Source organism: Pholcus phalangioides, unplaced genomic scaffold (genome assembly GCF_987345545.1).
Source record: "Pholcus phalangioides strain wild (caught in Gottingen) unplaced genomic scaffold, Ppha-v1.0 ptg000004l_1, whole genome shotgun sequence".
Lineage (NCBI taxonomy): Eukaryota > Metazoa > Arthropoda > Arachnida > Araneae > Pholcidae > Pholcus > Pholcus phalangioides.
This window is the reverse complement of record NW_028301597.1, coordinates 36751053-36772571: the sequence shown is the minus strand read 5'-3', so window position 1 is coordinate 36772571 and position 21519 is coordinate 36751053. Positions and strand designations below refer to the sequence as shown.

At 33.2% G+C, this 21519-nt stretch overlaps 2 protein-coding genes across 2 annotated transcripts in view; one reads left to right on the top strand and one right to left on the bottom strand.

Moving 5' to 3' along the window:
- The window catches only part of LOC149087374 (uncharacterized), a 51871-nt gene extending 45057 nt beyond the window's left edge, over positions 1-6814 (top strand). The window contains exons 22-23 of the mRNA XM_089231447.1: positions 3890-4027; positions 6317-6814. Coding sequence (XP_089087573.1) covers positions 3890-4027 — 138 coding nt within the window. The 3' untranslated portion in view covers positions 6317-6814. The remainder of the gene's footprint in view (positions 1-3889; positions 4028-6316) is intronic.
- A 1286-nt stretch (positions 6815-8100) lies between these two features.
- LOC149087373 (uncharacterized) lies at positions 8101-19573 on the bottom strand. Its single transcript, XM_089231446.1, has 11 exons — positions 19436-19573; positions 17318-17403; positions 16153-16224; positions 14964-15071; positions 13293-13367; positions 12620-12794; positions 12165-12282; positions 10493-10565; positions 10284-10349; positions 9799-10008; positions 8101-8553 (listed from the first exon to the last, which is right to left on the bottom strand). Exons 1-11 carry the CDS (start codon positions 19452-19454, stop codon positions 8401-8403), a joined length of 1155 nt encoding a protein of 384 aa, XP_089087572.1. The 5' UTR covers positions 19455-19573; the 3' UTR covers positions 8101-8400.
- Positions 19574-21519: the final 1946 nt, after the last annotated feature.

Genomic DNA, 21519 nt, shown 5'->3' with positions numbered 1-21519 from the left:
ACCTTCTCTCTATCTATATGTATAATTGATTTTCTGGCTGTATGTTCTCTATACAAATCTACAATTTTAGACCGATCGTCATCAAATTTTGCATATATACGAAACAGGACCAGGATTGAATGGTAGGCTACTTTAAAGTTCGTCAGAGCTGGTCAAGTACCCAAAATGGGTGAAGAACCATTGGGCAACAATGGTTTGTGGACCTCAACAATGACTTTTGGAATGTTTATTTTAATTACAGTGGTTCCCTAACAATATGTTTCAGACATGCATATGCCTTTACAATGGTTTGTCACTTCTTTAATGCTGCCAGTATTATGTATATAATAGTTTATTCCTTTATAATGGTTTAACATTTTTTCAATATTTCCCAGTAATTGATGAAAACCTGGGCAGCGCCGGGTATTATAGCTAGTTATAAATAATAACCTTGCATATTATTATTCTAAAAAGAAACAGTTAACTAGGAACTCGACTGTCCAAACTCTCATGGTGGAAACCGATTAGATATTTTTCTTGATGTTTTACTTACTAACATACTATTTAAAACACCAAAGGCAGAAGTACCATTGCATTGAAGCAGTAGATTTAAATGAATACTATGGGGAAAAAACATTGACATTACAGTATTTAGTCATAATTATCATAATATAGTTCATAGGATTGGGAAAATCATTTTTGTACTTATATAATTTCAGTAAAGAAGAAAAATTTCAATAGGCTTTGTTAAAAATACATGGAAACTAATAGGACGTTTTCATGAAAAGTTAGTATGGCCAAAATTGCATGAAAATATGGGAATGTCCCAGGAAATACAGGTCATACATTCACCCTAGATATATACAGTACGATTACATGATTTCTAATGTTTATTTATAAAAGGCAAATTTCAATACTGTTTCAAACATAAAATGATTTCTGCTTAAATGTCATTTGTATTCTAAACTACAACAGCTTTTTCTGAAAAGCAAGACCTTCAGAACTTGGCATTATCTGCAAGTTGAAATGGGAATTATAATTGTTTAAAAAATTATATATCCTTAAGGGAGTTGCGCCAGACCAACTTATGAAGATACTTCATTTTTTGAATATGTTTACATTGGATGAACGCAGGTGTTGGAGAGACAGGATCGAAACTTTTAAAAATTTCAGCAGGGTGGATAGGATGGGCCATGAATTATTAGTACACCATCAATCGACTGCTTTTACAAGGGGACAACAATATCGATTAGTATGGGACAATGCAAGGTTGTGGTGTCGCAGGGAATTTTTCTCTAATAGGGTTGTTTATAAATGGAATAACTTACCCCCGGAGGTAGTAAATTGTAACACAATTGACACGTTTAAAAAGAAATACGATAAACATGTTGGGGTAAATCGAGAGGCTATCCTTACTTAGAATAAGACAACCATAAGTATTCTTATGGGTATTGCATATTTCATCATGTATATATGTTTGTAATTGCATTTTTAATTGGGTTGCTGTATTTTTCAAATATGATATCCATATTTATTATTGGTATCTTTTTCTCAGCCACCTCATTGGGCATTTTGCCTGTTGTGGCGTTGTATTTGTGTATTGTATAATTAAAGAACCACAAGCAGTTTAAATCTGAAATCTGCCTATATAAAAGTGACATTCGGTTTTTGTGCTTAATGTTTTAATGTTTTTAACTTTTTGGCTGTGGTTAAAAAGTAAAAAATATATAATGAATTGATATATTAATCACGTAACTCTTTACATTAACTTTTTCCCCTTTTTAAATTTCACAATGTTTTTTACCTGCTTATAAATAATATTTTTACTTCATGCCATTTTTATGTATGATAATGAGGGTGAAGGTTTTGTGTGGACAGTTTGGGATATAAGGATTTGGGTAATATGGTAAAAAAACATGTATATAATCTGACTCTGGTTATATAATGACCAAAAACTTGCCAACCCTGATTTGTATTGATAAAAAGTGTAAGTTTTTATGACTTGAATTCAAGCTTATTCATGTTGACAGTAAATCTTTACTCAAATATAATTAAAATAATATACATTTAAATATTCATAGTTTATTTCTTCAGACATTAATTTAGTTGAGTTATAAGGGCAGTAACTAACTACATAACTACTATAGTTAAGTAGACACATAACTACTTTTTAAGAATTAATGGGGAAAATATTAATTTTTTAGAAGTTTGGGTTTTGACCATTTGAAGTTGTTTAAACTGGCCAAAACTAATATCAACCAGGCCGGTTCAAACTTCCCCTAGTTAAAACTGATAATACAACCCTGTTGAAAATGCCTGTAGGCAGTGAAGATGAGTCAGCACAGAAAACTTTGCTAGACAGAAAATTAAATTTTAAGATGAAAAGTTGTTTAGGGAATTTTTGAAAAAAAATTTTGTACTGGAACTCGGGGTAAGAATTCCATCATAAATGTTTTAAACAATTTTTCCCTCCAAAATCAAATTCATTGGGGGGAAAAAAAAATCAAATCTATAGGAAGAGAAAGATTGAATTTTTTAAGAGGTTTTTCCAAAAAGTTATCTGACCAGAATTTTTCCTGCATAAACCAATGAAGCTAAGGAAGTGTGGTTTGGTGCATGTATGTAGGAGATCCTGATGTGCATGCTTGAATTTTTCCCTGCTTACAGAAGCTGCCACTTGCCGGCAGATTGCTCTGAGGTTAGAAGTGTGAGGGCCCTCAGATTTTTGTTTTTGATAGAATAGCAGAAAACTGGAACAACACTACTGCATTTAATTTTGTGTAAAGCTTGATAATTTATGAATGGAAAAAATTCATAAAATTCCGCGGATCTTCTGAGACAAAGGAGGCATCCCACAGATAAAGGAGTAGCACAACTGCTTCAAAGATAAGATAGCCCACATCAGTGACCACCCCAGTCATGCTGACCATCTTTTTTTTTCACTCCAGTGGCGTTGGCCCATCATGAGTATGCACCACAAGGCACAACCATCACCAAGGAGCACTGCCAAGAGATTCTGTCGCCTTCGTGATGCTGTGAGATGCAAACAGCCGGACCTGTGGGCATCTCCATCAGAATAACACACCAGCCCATTCTTCATATTTGGTTCAGCATTTCCTAGCCAAGCACAACATGTCTGTGCTTCGTCAGGCTCTCTACTCTCCCGACATGACTTTACGTGACTTCTCGCTCTTCCCTCAAGCTGAAAATGCTCCTGAAAGATACCAGATTTTGGTCGAACAAAAATCTGACACCATTTACTTGAATTTCCTCACTCATCAGTGATCTGCCAGTGACTGGCGACTTCTGCAGGAAGGGAAAAATTCAGTCAAGTGCAGTAGGATCGCCTACATACATACACCAAACCATGGCTTCCAAGCTTCATTCATTTATGCTCAAAAAATTATAGTCAGATATTTTTTGAACAAATTTCATAATCTACAAAGATTGAACTTTTTGAAGGGGTAAAGCCCTCTGAGGAGGAACTTTAAAGAATAAAAATTTCTCTTCTAAGATCTATTCCATTTTGTTTGTGTTATATATAATTTAATTCCTAATTAACACTTTTTTAAACTTTGTATTGTGTGTATTGACGACATGAAATTTTTCTAACACCATGTTTTTTTTTAATTTAGAATTTAGTGTGATAAGACTAGGCTAAAGTTCACTTAAACGTCATTTATTCTCTCTTTTTTATATTCACTGTATTATATCAAAATCAATAAGCTAAGATTTCGTGAGTCATCAACTTCATTTATGAAAATTACGCTTTTACATGTATTTATCAGACAAAAAGAAATGTAACGGTCATCTCTCTCTCTCTCTGTCTCGAATGCTGTCAATTGCTTGAAAATCATGCATTTTGTCCATATATATTCAATGCAAAGTATAATTTTTTTTTAAATTATAGAAAAGGGAGTACACTGATGGCTCGATTAAGACTGTCTTCAATAGTGGAAGAACTGAAACTTATTACTCCAACGGTAGAGTCAAAATACGAGACATAAGAGGAAAAATTATTATAAATACATGTCTTACAGCTGAATAGGTAAGTTTTTTTTGGTTACTGAGAGAAAATTTATGTAAAGGAAGAAAATTGCATGCACTTCAATGAAGTTTATTTTGTCTGATGATCCCATGTGATAGAGGAAGCTTATTATTCTATCAGAATTTCCACAACTTAGTGTTTGAGTGTACCAGTTCATCCTTTGAAAGGTCTGGACCTAAAGCTTCTTAACCTACTTGTTAAGGCAATAGTTCACCCCCCCCCCCCCGGGTTATTTGGAGAGGTTTTAGAGGGTTTATGAGCTTGGATTAAAAAATTAACTTATTGTTTTTACATTATGTGCTGAATATTATTCTGCAAGGGGATGCCATGGCCAATAAATTTTTTCTATTGAAAAATGTTTTTAAAGACAAATACAATAAGTGACCTGATGCCTCTAGACACTCCTGAGTGCCAATATCCATAGGTTATGACTAAATGATGTAACTGTCACTCTACAACAGTGATTCCCAACGTGAGCATTAACACTCCCTGGGGGGCGATAGAATGTGCCGGGGGCGGTAGAAGCTACGGGTGTAACATAGGATCCTATGGGTTAAATTTCGTTGGGGGCAATGGAAGAAAAAAATTTCTGAAGGAGGGGGGTGATGGGACTGAAAAGGTTGGAAAACTATGCTCTAAAACAAAGAAACATTGCTTCACTCGTATTATGCCATTATCACAATTGAAAAATTTGGTTTTGGAAACTCATAACTGTCACAGCATGGTGATATCATTATTGGCATTAGTTTCATGTCATTCACTGACATGTTCTTGAACCTATTTATGCTAGATGTTTTAATCTATATATCCTGTTTTTGTATTTTCACATTTCTTCAGTGTTTTTATATATTTGCATCGCTTTTGTATTTTTCCCACTTTTTTTTCTTTTTGTTTATTCAATGTTTTTAAAAAATTTTGTGCTATAATATTTGGTATATATTAAATTCTTTCTATATAAATTTAGTTGTGTTTAATAAAGGTTTCATCGACATGATCCTGCCCATCGGCAGGGTCAAGGGCTAAATTTGGCTAAAGCAAATAGACACTGGGCCATGTTTGGTGTGAAAGAAAAGAAAGGGAATATATATGCACCCAGCTAATGGGGGTCGCCAAGTGGATAGCCAAATCCAAACTATCCAATTAAATGATTGGGAGTGAGGTCAAGTGTGTGAGGTAATACAAAAAAACAACGAAAGTTTCTTTAGTGTAGAGTGACATTTATAAGTCATTCAATTATAGCCCTTTATTATGGTACCCAAGGGTGTCAATATATCAGGTCATTTATTTAATTTTATTGTCTTTAAAAATGCTTTTAATTGAAAATTCATTAGTATTTTAGGCAAAGTGCAGCACATATTTTTCTTCATTTATGGGTCCCTGACATTTGTCTTATTGCCTTAAGCATATAACGCATGGTAATTTACCAAATATACAAATTCACATCAAGCTATATATGTTACTACCAATGCACGAAAATGGCCAGTTTGCCTAGCCAATGTCTGAATTTCTAGCTCTTGCCGGGTTTTTGCCAGCCCCTATATATCTTTTTGTTCTTTTTTATCTTTATCTATTGATCTCTAAGATATCAATATCTCAATTATTTTGACCGTTGGGGTTGCCATAGATAACCATAATCATAAATGACTAATTATCACAAAAAATATGTCAACATAGCAATAACCCCAAAATCATAGGTGTGTGTCCTCCCATCATAGATCGATGTATGGGGATGGCAAAAGCTTGAAATTTACTGCGTCAGCTAGGCCAGCGAGTTCACAAACTGGTTTCAATTAAATTTCTTGAAAGCCCAGCATGCTTTTCTGTTAATATTTTCCTATAAAAATAGTTTGAAATTATTTTTTCAACTTTCTACAAGCTTGATTTCCCCTTTTTATGGTGGTTTGTACATAACATCAATTCTGAAAATTTTGTTTTTTCATTGGACCCCAATTCAGTAATCACAATACAAAACTTTTAGGCATTTACAACAATTTTTTTGGAGAGAAATTAATTTTTCTCCTTAAGATTTGTTAAGCTCTGACACATCTGTTTTCAGTCCACTACTGAGTGTGGATTTCCTCAATTTTTCTATTTTCCAGTCTGATTCAGTAATGTGTATATGAGTGTACTACACCTAGGATAACTTGAATTCTATGTTTCATGCTAATTTGAAACCAGCCGAATATTTCGTAAATATTATCTCTCAAATTTCTATCTCCCATATAAAATTACACCAATCAACGTATTTCATTTTTATTATAAGGTTTTGTGTTTTTCCTTTCCATGTAGGTGGACCTTGTTTGAAAAGAAGATTTCAATCGAGTCAAAGGAAAGAATTCGCCATGTGCTTCACCTAAGTCTCTTTAGAAATTGAAATTTTAGTCGATAGATTACTATCATTTGTACATACATGTAAATTATGAGATGCATTTTTTTTTATATAGGAAATCAAATTATATTTTATGCACATATACACAAACACGTTTGCCTTTATTGCAAATCTTTTAAAGTGCTACATGCATTTTCATCAGCACTTAGAAATTCAGATTTTTTTTTTTATACTACATGAATTGTCAAGAAGTGATACACACTTTTTTTTATATGACTTTGTATCATAGCTGTAAAAATGGACACTGTATTATAAACAGACATTTTAGTATCTGAACGAATTGATAATTTCATGGCTGATTTATCAAACTAAGAAACTTATATAGAATGACATTTTGAATAGAAATGCATGTAAATTCACAGATTTCTGATGTTTTTTATTATAATTATTTTTTCACTAATATGTTGGAATTTAGTCATTCATTTGTATTGTCTTTTTTTTTCTTACTCAAGTATATCAAAAAGATTTAATGATACTGATTTTTTTTTATGTTAAGAACACATTGCTATTAAACTGTTATAGCCATCAATATTCATGCTTATTAGCGTGATTTTCTACCCCAATCTCCTTGGGCACAATAGCGCAGGTTGATAAGATACTTGCGTAAAGTACCAAAGAATGTTTTGAAGTGTTGAGTTCGATACCCGATTCATACTTGTCAGAAACTTTCCTGATGCAGAGGTGCAACAGAAACGGCAACAATAGGACTACAGAAAAATATTGCTACCACAGGGAACCAAGGGTTAAAGCACCAACTTCTCGGTTAGTATTAAAAAAAGGCAAAATGTTGAATGCTGGTGTTTGAATTATAAATCAGTCTAATTATTCCTCATGCAAAAAATGACGTGACAAAAATAGTCAATCTCCCTCTTGTAAGTATTGAGACTGAGAGGTATTTCAATACTTACAACCGGAAAATTTTTCATTTTCTTTTCCCTACCACAGTTCAGCATTGGTGCTTTCTTCAAGGGTGGATTGATGCAATTTTAAAAAATAATTTTTTTGGGGTTGTTCCAATCTGGTAACTATTTTTTCTAGTTGTCAAACTTGTAATGTGTAAAAACATTCCAAGTTTGACAACTAGAAAAATAATTTTATATAAATATGTCCATAAATGATAGACAAAGTATGCTGTTGACACCATCAGTTAGGTCAAACTGTCAACCACAGTAGATGCAAGTCTTTTCATGTGCTTCAACAGATTTTACCGAATTCAGTTAAACATCAGTAAGCCCCCCCCCCCCCCCCCACAACGGTTTTATTTCAACGTACTGAAAAGAGAATTAGCTCTCTGTTGCAGGGCAAAAATATTTCAACCTTGAATAATAATAAAAGTTGAATTATAATTAAACCTTTAAAATCACTGGAAGAAAATTTATGCAGTCACCACTCGTTACAATTACCCCATATTATAGTGACCATTCCATTGTAACCAGTAGGATAAGCCCCAAATTTTTCCATATGAAGACTATCATATGGAAACTATAGACTATATTTTCTGTTGTGAGTGAGGTCATTATAAAGAGCATCTACTGTATATTGATCTCAAGCACATATTTTTAGTTTTTATTTTACCCGACAAAGTTTGTTTTTGGTTCATAAAAGTAAAGCTATACAGATTTAAAGCTATTTGTTCATTCACTGATTATATCTACAATGCTAAAAATAAAATGTTCATAGGAGTTATAATAAAGTTTTTTATTTGTCTCGATACAAATTTAAAAAAAATTTTGGTCATACTTAGCATATGAAATATTATACAAGGAATGAAAAATGAATATTGAACAGCAAAAGCACACAAAGAAAATATACCACAAGTATGAGAGTTTGAGTAATATGTTCAAGTGCACCAAAATTGATACATGCCGATTTTTTTTTAACCTATAGTTTATTAATATGAGCTCTTTAGTTTTCCTTCATAATCACAGATTTCATAATTTCTTGCATATGTTTTTTTAACAACTTGGTATTTGGCTATGATAGGCTAGGAATCTTTTCCTCCAGTTCCACCTTCAATGTTGCTATCTTCTTGAATCTGTGATTTCTGGCTGTCAAGTCTAACAAAGGTTGAATTCACAGACTTGAAGTCTGAAAACGTGACTTGCACCTCTGCATCCATAGTTTTTTCTGCTCTTTCCTAAAAAGACAGTGAATTATCAATATACAAAAGAGAGTGAATTGGAAACTCTTTTATAGGATCACTTGAACAGGTTCTTTATCCTTGGGTAAAAATGGGTATCTTTTACCCATTTTTTATTTAATATTTGTGTTGAGCAATGGCTAATAACTTCTACGTGATTAAATGTAGTCACCAGTGTTTCCCAAAAATATAAATTTTTGAAGAGTAATTTCAATGTTCTCCATAACTTAAATAATAAAGGGTTTTTTTTATCAGTGAGATTTAACTCTATTAACTCTAAAGTATCAAAGGAGTATCATTCTGTAGGCATGAAATTGAATTTTAATGCATGAATCACGCATCTAGATACGTATTGGCGAACACGGGTAGTCACATATGTTCTAAAAATATATTAAAGGTATTACTGTGTGTGTGTGTGTGTGGGGGGGGGGGGGGGTGCTGCATTCTATTTATATATATATATTTATTTATTTTTATATATATATATATATTTTTTTTTTTGTTACTTTCTTCTCTAGTATAATTAATTTCACAGGTATATATTGGAAATACTGTAGCAGAAAATATTGAACCCTGTGTAAAGTACCACATTTTTTTCCCAAGTAATTTTATCTGAATTTTCAGCGGGTACAAAGTACGAAAAAATTTTCCATCCGTAGAGAAATCAACTTTACAAACTATGTGTGCTGGTCATTGCCACAATAAACTTTTAAAGCAAGATATCTTGTCAATATTGGCGAGAAGGTTAAAAAGAATATGGACAGTTCTTGAAAACACACTTGTTAACAAATTTTGTTTTTCAAATCAAGATCGTCCATCTCATATCATGATTGATAATTATAAGTTCAAACAGCTGAGTGTTTGTTAGAGGCTAAGGTTTATGTCTGTCTCATTGAATGTAGTGTTTTTTAATTATTTCTAATCCCCTAATTGTTTATACATTATTGTAGTGTCCCAAAATAAATTAATTTTATTTGGGGAAATTATTACACGTACATATAAAAAACTAATTTTTAACAAAATCATAACTAAAATGCTGACATTTGATTACTTTACTACTTGAATTTAGTCTATGTTGAAATATATAAGCACAAAGGCAAATATAGTTTGAATGGTATGTCTGAAAATTGCATTGCAGAACTTTAATCATTTCATGGTTACAGGAAATGTAAGAGAAATGGTGTGCATGTTTTTAAGGGGAGGGAAATCAATTTGGGAATTTATAAACAAGCGTTAATTTACCACAGATCCACTAGAAGAACAGTTGCTTCTTTTCGAAAGCTCCAGTATTTGACTATTTGCCAGCTCTAATTCTGTTTCGATTCGGTTACAATTTTCTTCAAAAAATTCAATCTTCTCTAAGGCTTCCCGTGTTTCCTTTTCAGACTTCTCTCTTGCTTCAATGTGCTCGTTGAGCAAACTGCTCATACTCTGTAACTTTACAAGGAGCTCCTGTTGAAAAAATGTTTCAAGCGTGAATCCATGTTAATTTTCCAAAATAAATATTGGTCTCAAAACGAGTTTAGATAAGTTTCAAATATAGTGTATATATTTAATCTAACATTTCTGAGCTTAGTTTCCTAAAAGCTGATATTAAAAGTATGTAACTTTGAATAAAAACAAAAGTTCAAAGTAACTCTGAAACCCTTGAAAATTTGGTAACTGGAAACTTGTTTCTAATACATATTTAATGAAAAATTTTTACCAAGTTTTTTAAATTTTGCTACCTTGTGCCTTTCTTCAAGACTATTGTACTTCGCTTCCCATTCAGAGTGTTGAGTAACCTCAGGTAGCTGTATCGAATAAAAATATTATGAATTAATTTTCCAAGTTGGTTAGTTCTATTAGATTGGCTGGAAATACCATAATTGTTAACATGATATGTTTAACATAATTTTCTATTTAATAATATCCTTAACATTTATGAGAATCTTACTTTTGTCAGATGTGGTTTTGGCATTTTTAGAATTCCCATTTGTCCTGATAGAACTCTAACAATAACTTTTGACCTGCACATGGAAAAATTATATATTTTTGAAATGCATAGTAAAAGTTAATCTGATTTTAGATAGCTAAAAAAAAATTTTTTTAATTATTAACACAACACACTCATGAAACACATTTGAGACATGAACATATATTTAAACATACATTAATTCTATCAAGCAAGGAAAGATGAAAAAAACAAAAATGACAAACATGACCATTGGCGTACGCAAAGGGGTGGTTTGGGCTTCTAACTTCAATATTGTGGTCTACAAACTTCAATATACCCATCTTCTTAACAGGGACAGAGAATATTCTCTCAAAGGACTACTATTATAAACTATACTAGAGAATATTCTTATCAAAAATAATTATTATTCTCAAGTAAGTGTGTGTGTATATATATATATATATCAAGATTATTTATTATAATACATGTTATTACATATATTCTTGATAATACTCTCTGGAAAGATTTCAGGAACTGAAGAATATTCTTTCATCAAGGAAGGACTATTATTAATAACTTCAGAATAATTCTTATTATTTTCTATAAGAATATTTTCCCCAGTAGTTTATGAAAGTAGTCCTTCCAGAGAATATTCTCAAGGATATTATGTAACTATATTATAAATAACAGGAGAATATTCTCATCAAGAACTTATAATATTCTGAAGTTACTTATAATAGTACTCCTAGCAGACATTTTACGTCTCTAGCTAAGATTATAGTGTTATTTTGCAGGAAAAAACATAAACCCCTTCAGAAGGAAAAAAAAGTCTGAAACACCTCCTTGAGAAAATTCTAAGTCAGCCTATGAACATGACTATGATACAGACACTATATGATCCCAGGGGACTGTGTCCTAGTGGGTCAATATGAATTGATTAAATGAAATATCTTGTTGAGCAACATCCTGGTTATTGCAGTTTCTACTGATTTTGTAAAGTACATATAATTTCAGTAATTTTTTGCATTATAGAATAATGAAAATTTTCAGATGAATACACATATCGTCACCTTATAATGAAAACCTCGTGCATAAATTTTTTTGAAAGTGACTTTTTGACAGAGTTTTAGATTAAAACATTACATCTCACCTATTACAGTTTTTTGAGAGAAAAAAATATAGTCAACCACGCGCTCTCTATAGGAGGGAAAAAAGAACCCTTTTTTGTGTTATTCAATGGGACTTCCCAACTTTTTTTTTTACTCTTTCTATGAAGTTAGAAATTTGATATACAAGGTTTTCATTATAAGGTGGCAATATATATTTAAATGTAAACATATATTACTCTTGACATACAGAGAAATTACTTTCAATCACATGTTTCTCACATATTTTTCATTTTATGAGCAGGATAATTATCAAGAAAACAGTTATTTTCTGGATATTATGCTGAGGTGAACTTGGAAAGAAAAGTCATCCAGTGATAATTATATTTTTAATAGAGTGCATGACAATGCTTGAGATGAATCAGTCTTAAGAGCCCTGTCAGCTTACAGGCATGTCACAAGGCATGTTACAGAGGATCACATGCTTATTGCACTTTAGCACTAACCTTGAAAGCAACTCGATTATGGGCTCAATTCTTTATTATCAGTCTATACTGGTAATTTACCTGGATTTTGCAAGTTCAGTGGTTAGAGAAGAATTTCGATGAGCCATCCTTTTGATCGTATCCATCAGATGTTTGCTCTTCATATTCTGCTTTTCCACCAAATCAAGAGTTTGATCGACTGAAATCAATGATAAGTTGATAAAAAAATACATAGATTCTTAAGTAAATTTTGTTTGTTTGAATAAATTTTTGTTTATATGTGCCAGATAATGTTATTTTATTGTCAGGTAAATTTTGAACGAATTTCTCAACTTTTCATTATTGACCAATTAACAATGTTAAATCAGCACATAATTTGATTCATACTATTTTATCTTAAAAGAACACCTATTATTATATCTTGAGATACATAGTACTATATTTTATATATATAAGCCTAGTTAAGGTCAGTTTTTCGAGCAATGAAGGTTGTTCACCTTTTTCTCATAAATATTCACACTCGTTATATTAATTACCTTTTCTGTTTAGGTCACCATGCATTTTTTCAAGTTCTTTTTGTTGATATTCGAGTTTAGAGGCTTCTTGTTGAAATTCAGCAAATCGTTTAGATACAGTTTCCAGCACACTGTTATGAAGTCTCAGCTTGTTATCAACGCTCTTTAATTGCTTCTGTAATGTCAGCTTTTCACCCTGTAGAAATAAAACATTCACTTATTTTCAGGCTTTGCATCAATCAATGGAATTGGAGAAATATTGAATATGCACACAAAATGATGCCTGGATTCTTTAGTAACAAAATTATTTATATAATATTTTATATTTTAGTAAGACCTCCCTCTTTTACGGTCATTCGCATGATTAAAAAAAATTGCATAAAAGAGGGGTGTCCGTAAATAGGGGTTTTACTGTGTTAAGATAAATTCATCACATACATGGTTTTACTTATTTTAATCCAAATTTTTTTCTCATTCACATTCTCTATAATCTCTATAAATTGTTGGTACGTATTTTAGGATAACAATTTAATATAATTCGTGTAATAGAATTTCAGCATGCGTGTATATCATTAACTTTTATAATCACTTTCTTATCAGTGGTTTTCATTTATTCATCAAATGCTAATACAGTATATCAACATTCTTTTTTTCAGAATACAATATTCTATTGTACAGTAATGTTTATACTTACATGCACAGCTACGAGCTGATCCCTCAAAGTATTTATCTCATTTTTATACATTTTTGAAATTTGCTCTTGACCATCCTAATAAGGAAAGATAAATATTTTCTATTCACAGAAAAAACTTTTATAAATTCATGTTTGAATTGGGAAAAAAAATAGCACTTTGAAGTTTGAAATTTAATACTGATGAAAAAGTTGTTTGTATTTATTTTTGGAATCATTAATTTTTTGATGCTACTCTTTTTAAGAATAAAAGTTGAGAAAAATTCTTTCAATAATAGTTTGATTTTCTTTTACTGCTAAAGTATGTACAAAGTGATTACTTAATTCCCCTTTGCCATATTTTACTGGCAAACAGTTGATCCCAGAGACTTACTTCCAACTTGAAAAAGTATCTAAATAATGTGTAGTATATGATGATCTTAGATGTGTGCATCATTCATGTTGCAAAGGGTTGTATAGTTATTAAAATATGGAAATTAATTTTTTATACAGACATCCTGCCCTAAAAAAACCCAATAGAAAGTTTTTGCCCTGTTTCTCCTGAGGCCAATTAAAAAAATGAAAAAGTTCGGAAAGAGCAGCATAAGCGAGGAAAAAGTGTCAGTTTATGTTTTTCTTTCTCAATTTTGGAATTCACATATCATAATGAATATTGCAGTTAGAAACATGGAAATTTTTTTGTTGGCCTCAGGCGAGATAGAGCAACAACTTTCTAATTGGGGTTTTTAGGACAGGTTATTAATTTTGTAACATTAATTTATACCATTATTATTTATGTTCCATATGAGAAGTTAATTTTTATATTTCACTAAAAGCCCTTCCAACATGAATGATGTATTTGAGATCTACACGTATTTGGATAGCTTTTCGAATAAGAAGTATGCTTCTAGGATCAACGATTTTCCAGTAAAATTCGGCAAGGGGAATTATGGAATCACCCTGTGTGTGTCAGATTCTTTGATATTAGAAAGATTTTCATTGAAACATTATAAAATATGGTTAGATTGGAACCTAACCGTAAGTTGATAGTTATTGATTTAGACAGGAGGAACTGCAGCTAGAGCTGCTTGAAATAGCAAGCTGCTCATCCACCGATCTTTGAGCAAAAGTGTGATCTCAATATTTTCGCTATAAGCAATCACTGTTCCCTATTCTGTTTTTTTTCAAAACTTCACTTGACTGCAAACCTGCTTTTTGTTCAAAGATGTACACTGAGTCTGCTATTTTATAGGTATCATTCATTTAACACAGGTTAAGAAATTAAACTTTTACAGGCCAAGTTGAAATTGAATTGATGTACTAGTTTTTCCCCCTTTCGGTTTTTTTCAAAAAATTAACTGAAAAAGTTCTTGTAAATTTCCTGAACTCGACTATGTCTACCCATAGATATACTTCATTAACTTAATGAGATGGAATATCACAGGGACGAGATCTCATTCCCCCTGTGTATAAAAGAAGCAATACATTCCCCTTTCTCAAGAATCTTCATGCTCGCAGTCTTTTTATAGAAAATTATTTCTCTTATAATTAATTATAAGAGATATAATAATATAAATTTAATTAATTCTCTTAATTCTCTTTAATAAATTTTTTGGTGGAGTGCATTTACTTTTTTTTCAAAGAGACTGTTCTATTTCACAGATATGAAACAAAAAAAAAATGTTCATAGGTTACTTTCATATCCTTGACTTGATAAGTTCTATCATCTATTTCTTTTTTGAGGCTTGACATCTCTCGTTCCAGTTCTTCCTTTTCTTTTGCATGTTTTCTTCTCTCATCTTCCTGTTAATATAAAATTTACAATAAACATTTAATTTTTAAGACACAGAAATTTTTGTATCAGAAATCGTTTTGCATTTGATTTTGATTATTTTTTTCTCAAAAAACTTGGTGTTTTGTTTGTTTTGTGCTTCAGTTCTCTTTATGGTATGATTCAATGAAAAGATCTGTCTATTTTAAAGGTCAGAAGTCTGAATTATTCAACCTATTCGTCCTACCTCATTGATTATTTTTGTTGCACCATGGTCATTTTCTGCACACAAGGGCTAGTTAGACCGAGACATACAATTTATTGCCGATTCCAAATGGCAGTTTTTTTATCCTGATTGAGAGGTTGGTGTGCCAACCCCTTAATGTGAGAATCCCTGCGGTAGCAATCTTTTTCTGTGTTCATGTAGTCAGAAAGTCCTATCTTACCCCTTTAGAAAAGCAATTTTCCTATTGCCTCTTTCCTTGAAAAAACCTATAGGGGCAATAGTGTCACTGGTTCAACAAGCAATGATCTGGGGTAGTGCTGACGATGTTTTTTCCCACCCCTTGGGTTCAATGTTTCATTTTGTATGGACTTGAAAACTTTTGTCGTACGGTAGCCTACATAGTATTGACATTTGATCAAAATGTTCTTACAGAGAAAAAATTAATACATGAAAATCTGTCACACTTTAAATAAGTTACACCCATAGTCACAAAGGCCTCAGTCACACCTACGCTGAGTAAGATGGCACTACTGACTGAGGGCAATTAAATTTAATATGTTTGCTGAATATAGCTGAATAACGCTGAATGATGCAGTTTTAAACATACTTTTCTGTTTTGGCTATGAATATACGCTTACAAAAGATAGCTTCTTAATGTTATTACTTTACGATCAGGCATACTGTGTTTTTATTATTATTAGAGATCTTGTGAAATAATTTTCCTCCATTCTATTCCTTCAGTGATAATTTTATAATGAATGCTATATGAACAATTGATAGCACTAATACTCAATGTTGGAATATTATCATTAAAATTATATCTTTTTTAAAAGTTTTTCTGATTTGTAAACCGTAAACATGTACATGAGAAAAAAAACTATACTCACTATTATTTGTTCCAAATCATACTTGATACCCAGCAGGGAATTAAGATTTTTTTCATTTTCTCGTTCCAGTACCTATTTGGGGAAAAAAATTATCAAGTTTTTTAGATATGAAGGGAGATCCTGCAAGCATTGAAAAGGGACTTTATATATTCATTTTTATTGGATATGTTTTAGACAACTTGACTGGAACAAGGGCCATCTAGTTCAGAGAAAATACAATCAAATACGTATAAGGGTGATCTAAATCAGTGCACAATTTAATATCAAAAAGTATTGAATTATTTTGTTCATCATGAAAAATATTACATCACACAAATACTGTTTAAAGATCAGGTATATATATTGTACTTAAAAGTAGCACAGGGTGCATAACTAACAGCACTCACTGCAAATTACTGGTGAACTGTTGATCCAAGAGTCATACTTCCATTAGTAAAGTTTGGACCTCAGATAAGTCATTCATATTGCAAGAGGTATGGTTATTAAAATGAAAAAAATAGCTTTTTATAGGGACACCCTGTGCTGTGAAAAACCCTGTTAGAAAGTTGTTGCCTTGTCTCTCCTGGGTCGAACGAAAAATATTCCTTTTCCAAGTGCAATATTTTCTGAGATATTTGAATTCAAAAAACGGCAAAATGTTGGAAAAGAACAGCATAAACTAACAGACAAAACTTCTTTCTTTCGTTTTTTTTTTCTTTCAAATTTTCCGTGTTTTTTAATTCAAATATCTCGGCGAATATTGCACTTAAGAATGTGGAATTTATTTCTATTTTTTGTTGGCCTTATGAGAGAGACAAGACAAAAACTTTCTTAACTGTACAACCCTTTGCATTGCAATATGAATGATTTATCTGAGATCCACAAGTTATTTGGATATTTTTCTCATTTGAAGTATGCCTTTAAGGTCAACAGCAGTTCGCCAGTAATTTGCAGTGTGTGCTATTAGCTATGCACCACGTATGTTAAACTCAATAGAGCCAATAAAGGCAAGCTTACATGTTATGAATTATTACAGAAATGCATTCACATACTTTAGTAACCTTATATCACTCAGGACAAGAAAAATTTTCAAGCCTGGCATGGGAAAATATCCAATTAAGAGAGGTTTTTATTGAACTCCAGTTTTATGATTAAACCATAATGAATTCATTTCTTCCAAACTTACCCTTTTTAGTTTCAGCTCTTCAATTGCTCCAATAAATCGGCTTTCAAACTCAAGAGAAAATGCAGCATCATCTGTGTCTTTATTTGCTATTTAAAAAAATGAATTATTTCTATAGAACTTGAGAAACCTGAAGGACTTAACCTTTTGCATTTTGTGGTGCTTATCAAATGAAGGCCACGGCTCCCATTTTCAGAATAAAATTCAGTGTATATACTACTGTATAAAAATTCAGAAGAAACGCCTGTAAAACGGCACTCAAAAGACCGGAGAAATGTAGGCGGAATATATTAACGCTATGAAATCTGCATCGGGACCATTGAGAAATATTGTATTAGAGGAGATTATTGCTATATGGAGCACACAAGGGTGCTCAACTTTTAGAGAATATGGGCCACTTCATTTTTTGGTTCAGAAACGTGTCGAGGGACACGAGTGATCTGTAAATATACTGCGGGTCACTTTCCCTTAAATGTGCAATTTTTTTTTAAATGTTGATTAGTCTTTGAATATAAAGGTTGAAAGAGAAACTTGGAAAACATATTTTTTTAGTAATTATTAAAGCACATAAAAGTGCAAATGGTATGGCAAATATTGCGTCCTTTTCCTACCATTTTGTTTTCAAGCAAATGGGCACAAAACTAATACCGGCCGTAATAATTTTGTAAGTGTAATATCGGCCGTTTTCGAGTTTTAAAAATGCTTTGAACATATGCGAAGCTATGCATTTAAGGGTTAAGTGACCTGGAACTATATCACGAGCCACTCAAGCAATCTGTAAATGTGCTGTCTATTTCATTTTTATAAAATTGGGTTTGAGGTGCCGGGCCACATTTTGCCTGCTGACCATGTACGTAGTGGGTATCAGCAGTTATATCGGATTTTTTTCCACTGTAATTAGTTAATTGTTTTCTCATCCAACGGGGACCCCTCACCTATGGGGTCTGGTAAAGAAGAAATATTTTTCAGTATCAATTCCATCAGTGTTTCTCAAACTTTTGTGACCTACTGTTCCCTTATCCTAGTTAATCCGCAGCTCCCCAGAATATATATTCCATTAGATATTCTGCATCCATAAAAGAACCACTTTAAAGCAATGCTACAAGGCGCACATCAATATCGCGCCCCCCCCGACAAAGGTTGACGACGCACTTTGAGAACCACCGAGAATTCCATGCGCCGTATTCCCCCGCATTATACCCGGCATTCCGTGAAACCAGCTTTTTGAATGATGGGGCTTAGTCCATTCCCAGCAAACCCCACCGTCGCCGCAGAAGTTGGTTTTCTGTTGTTCCCAATTTCGAGGTGCGAATGCAAGCCGATCTCCTCGTTAAAAAGTCTCGCCACAGAGAGCAACAGGCCTACTACAGTAAAATCTTCAATCATAACACTTCACTCCTGGTTCGAAAAATAGGAGGCAGATCGCAGCACTATAAAAAGCATTACACAGAAACAAGCTTCACATTAGGTTCACAGTACGGACACGCACATTCCTACATGTACCAATTCGTTAGAAGTTCCGCAGAGGAATATGGACGATGATATGGTTTAGTAGTAGTCCATTCCCGGCATACTAGTCAAAGGAAGGATTCATAATGATCACAAGTTGCATTTAGCCAACTCAATGGGCTTTTAGAATATAGTCAAGAATTTGGGGTCATTCAAGTATTACGTCAGCATCGGGGGGGGGAGGGGTTTGAAGGTTGCTTACATCAACCACCCATTTTTGAAGGTATGAAATATTCTAAACAGCTGACAGGGGGGGGGGGGTCAAAAATGGCTGAAAATCTGCTTACGTAATACTTGAATGGCCCCTTTTCCAGAATCTATGAATCCAATTTTCCGGCATGCCAGAAAACAAGGGTATTCCTGGCATGCTGGTCTCCCTCTCTGTTTTCCGGCATGCCGGCTAATGCGTAGGAGTACGGTAGTAATTAATAGTTGTAGGAATTTGTTGGGGTAGAGCACTATACTGTACTGAAAAACATTATATAGTCATATGAAAAGGAAATCATGGAAACTGTGTTATTTAAATTTTTTAGTTTCTCAATGAAACATTTAGATTTTTTAACTAATTTCATTTAAATAAATATTTAAATTATTTAATAAATATATCGTTACCTTCTTTGGGATCAGCCATAATTCGTGTTCAGCGTGTTAATGGATTCCGCAGAAAATCGAAACAAACAGTACATAAATTGAAAGAGCAGACGACAGGGAAGATATGAGTAGTAGTAGTTGTGTTGTATTTAGCAAATGGCACGAAAATAAAATTCCTGAAGCGTATTATGTTACGTCACAAATATCCATAAAGCACAAACTGACCATATTTTCTAGATAAATGTGTGGGAAATTGAGATTCCAATCACGGACCCGTCAGTGATTGCTTTAACGCATCGGGCCCATCCGGTCATGGCCGGGGCCTCTTGAAAATGATACCCGATACTGGTTAAAATTGTCGATACTAAACATGTAAACTGATCATGGCCGACGGCTGATGATAGCTGGGTAGAGTATCAGAAAATAATTTTGCCCGGGGAGCCAATTTGCTCTTTACATGGACCCGTGACCCACATTCCCGAGACATTCCCATATTTTCACATTATTTTGGCCGTCCCAACTTTTTCAAAAATTTCCAGTGTTTTCTACAGGATCCGGAAATTTCTATCTCGTTGCATTTCGATCCTGGAAATTTCTCACCTGGCATTTTGCCTGCTCTGAACGTATAAGTCCCCATATGAGTGACAGACTGTGTGAGCTACCAAGTGATTTAAGTGAGTGACCGTATGAGTGAATGCCACCCCTGGCTTTTGAAAATACACTGAAAATGGTAAGTATATATATGCATACAAATGTATTTATATAAAATTGTAAATACAGTGAGTAAATGTTCTTTGTCCCGTCCCCCCAAGAAAAGTTGAAATGATGGTCCTGAATGACCAAATGAGTGAATGACCGTATGATTAATCGAATGAATGATCAAGTGCGGGACCGTATGAATTTACAGAAGGGGCGAAATGTCAGGTATGAAATATCCAGGGCTGAATGTCCAACACACTTAGTTGCTCACTAGGTCACTCACTTGATGATTCATACGGTCATGTGCTTGATCCTTCATACAGTCAGGACAAGTGAAAAGTCCGGGATAAATGTCCAACTCACTTGATCACTTATGGAATCACTCAGGTCAGGGCAGGCAAAATTTCCTGGAGCCAAATGTATCGGGGACGAAACGTGATAGGGGCGAAATGCTGGAGGCAATGTTTCCGTAAACCGTTTCCTATGAAACCCATTCTAATTTTCATTCTTTGATGGAATCAGATTTAAACTATTTAATCAACTTATAAATCAGTGACCTCAACCATCTTTTTTTCACCATGCCTTACCCAAGCATCTTGTGGAATTCTTTGTTGCACCCCCTTCAGAGATACACACACACGGGGGGGGGGGGGGGGGGGGGAAGAATGATCGAAAATTGGAAAGAAAATGGAGAAAGTTTAAAGATTGAAAAATAATAAACGCTGTTTCAATCGATTTCTGGGAATTTGAAACGCTTTTTGAAGGCTAAAGCTCAAAGTTTTCTTTGGAGAGATTCTCTGTGCTCCCCCAAACGCGTCAAATTAGCCTGTCAATCCACCCCCCCCTTCCCCGAAAGATGGTCGAAAATATAATTGTTATTATTTGAAGGGATCATGGAATCAGGGTTATAAATTATGCTATGATAATTGAAATTATAAATGTTTTTCATTTCACATATTCGCCGTGAAAATTTTTTTTTCCCCGCAGAATACTTTAATTTTCGGTAGCGTTTCATTTCTTGCCATTGATGGTTTTAGTAATTAACCGGCACTTTTTTAACCGGCACAGTTTACTTTCAGTATCATTTTCAGTGTTAATCAGCAACTCCCGGTGTTGACCGGCTAAATATATTTCTTTGAGAAAAATACGAGAAATTATAGAATTCAAGTACGGAAAATTGCCAGTTATCGTCAAAATGATGCTGAAGATGAGCACTTTTGCATAAAGTATTTTTCCATTAAATTTTTTGTGGTATACAGTCGGTCCCCCGTATTAACGGGCGTTACGTTTCGGGGGTGACCGCGAATAATCGAAACTATAGTTTTTTTCTTGTATATCTCGTTTATTGAACAGTATGAGAAGAGCAGGGTAACGCAGAGGTATAAGGGAATGTAAAAGAGAGTGAA

Excerpts from the sequence above, each read along its gene's own strand:
- LOC149087373 (XM_089231446.1), bottom strand. Across the intron at positions 12,795-13,292 it reads ATCAGCTCGTAGCTGTGCAT|GGTGAAAAGCTGACATTACA; the intron begins GTAAGTATAAAC and ends TTATTTCTACAG. Across the intron at positions 12,283-12,619 it reads TGGTGACCTAAACAGAAAAG|TCGATCAAACTCTTGATTTG; the intron begins GTAATTAATATA and ends CATTGATTTCAG.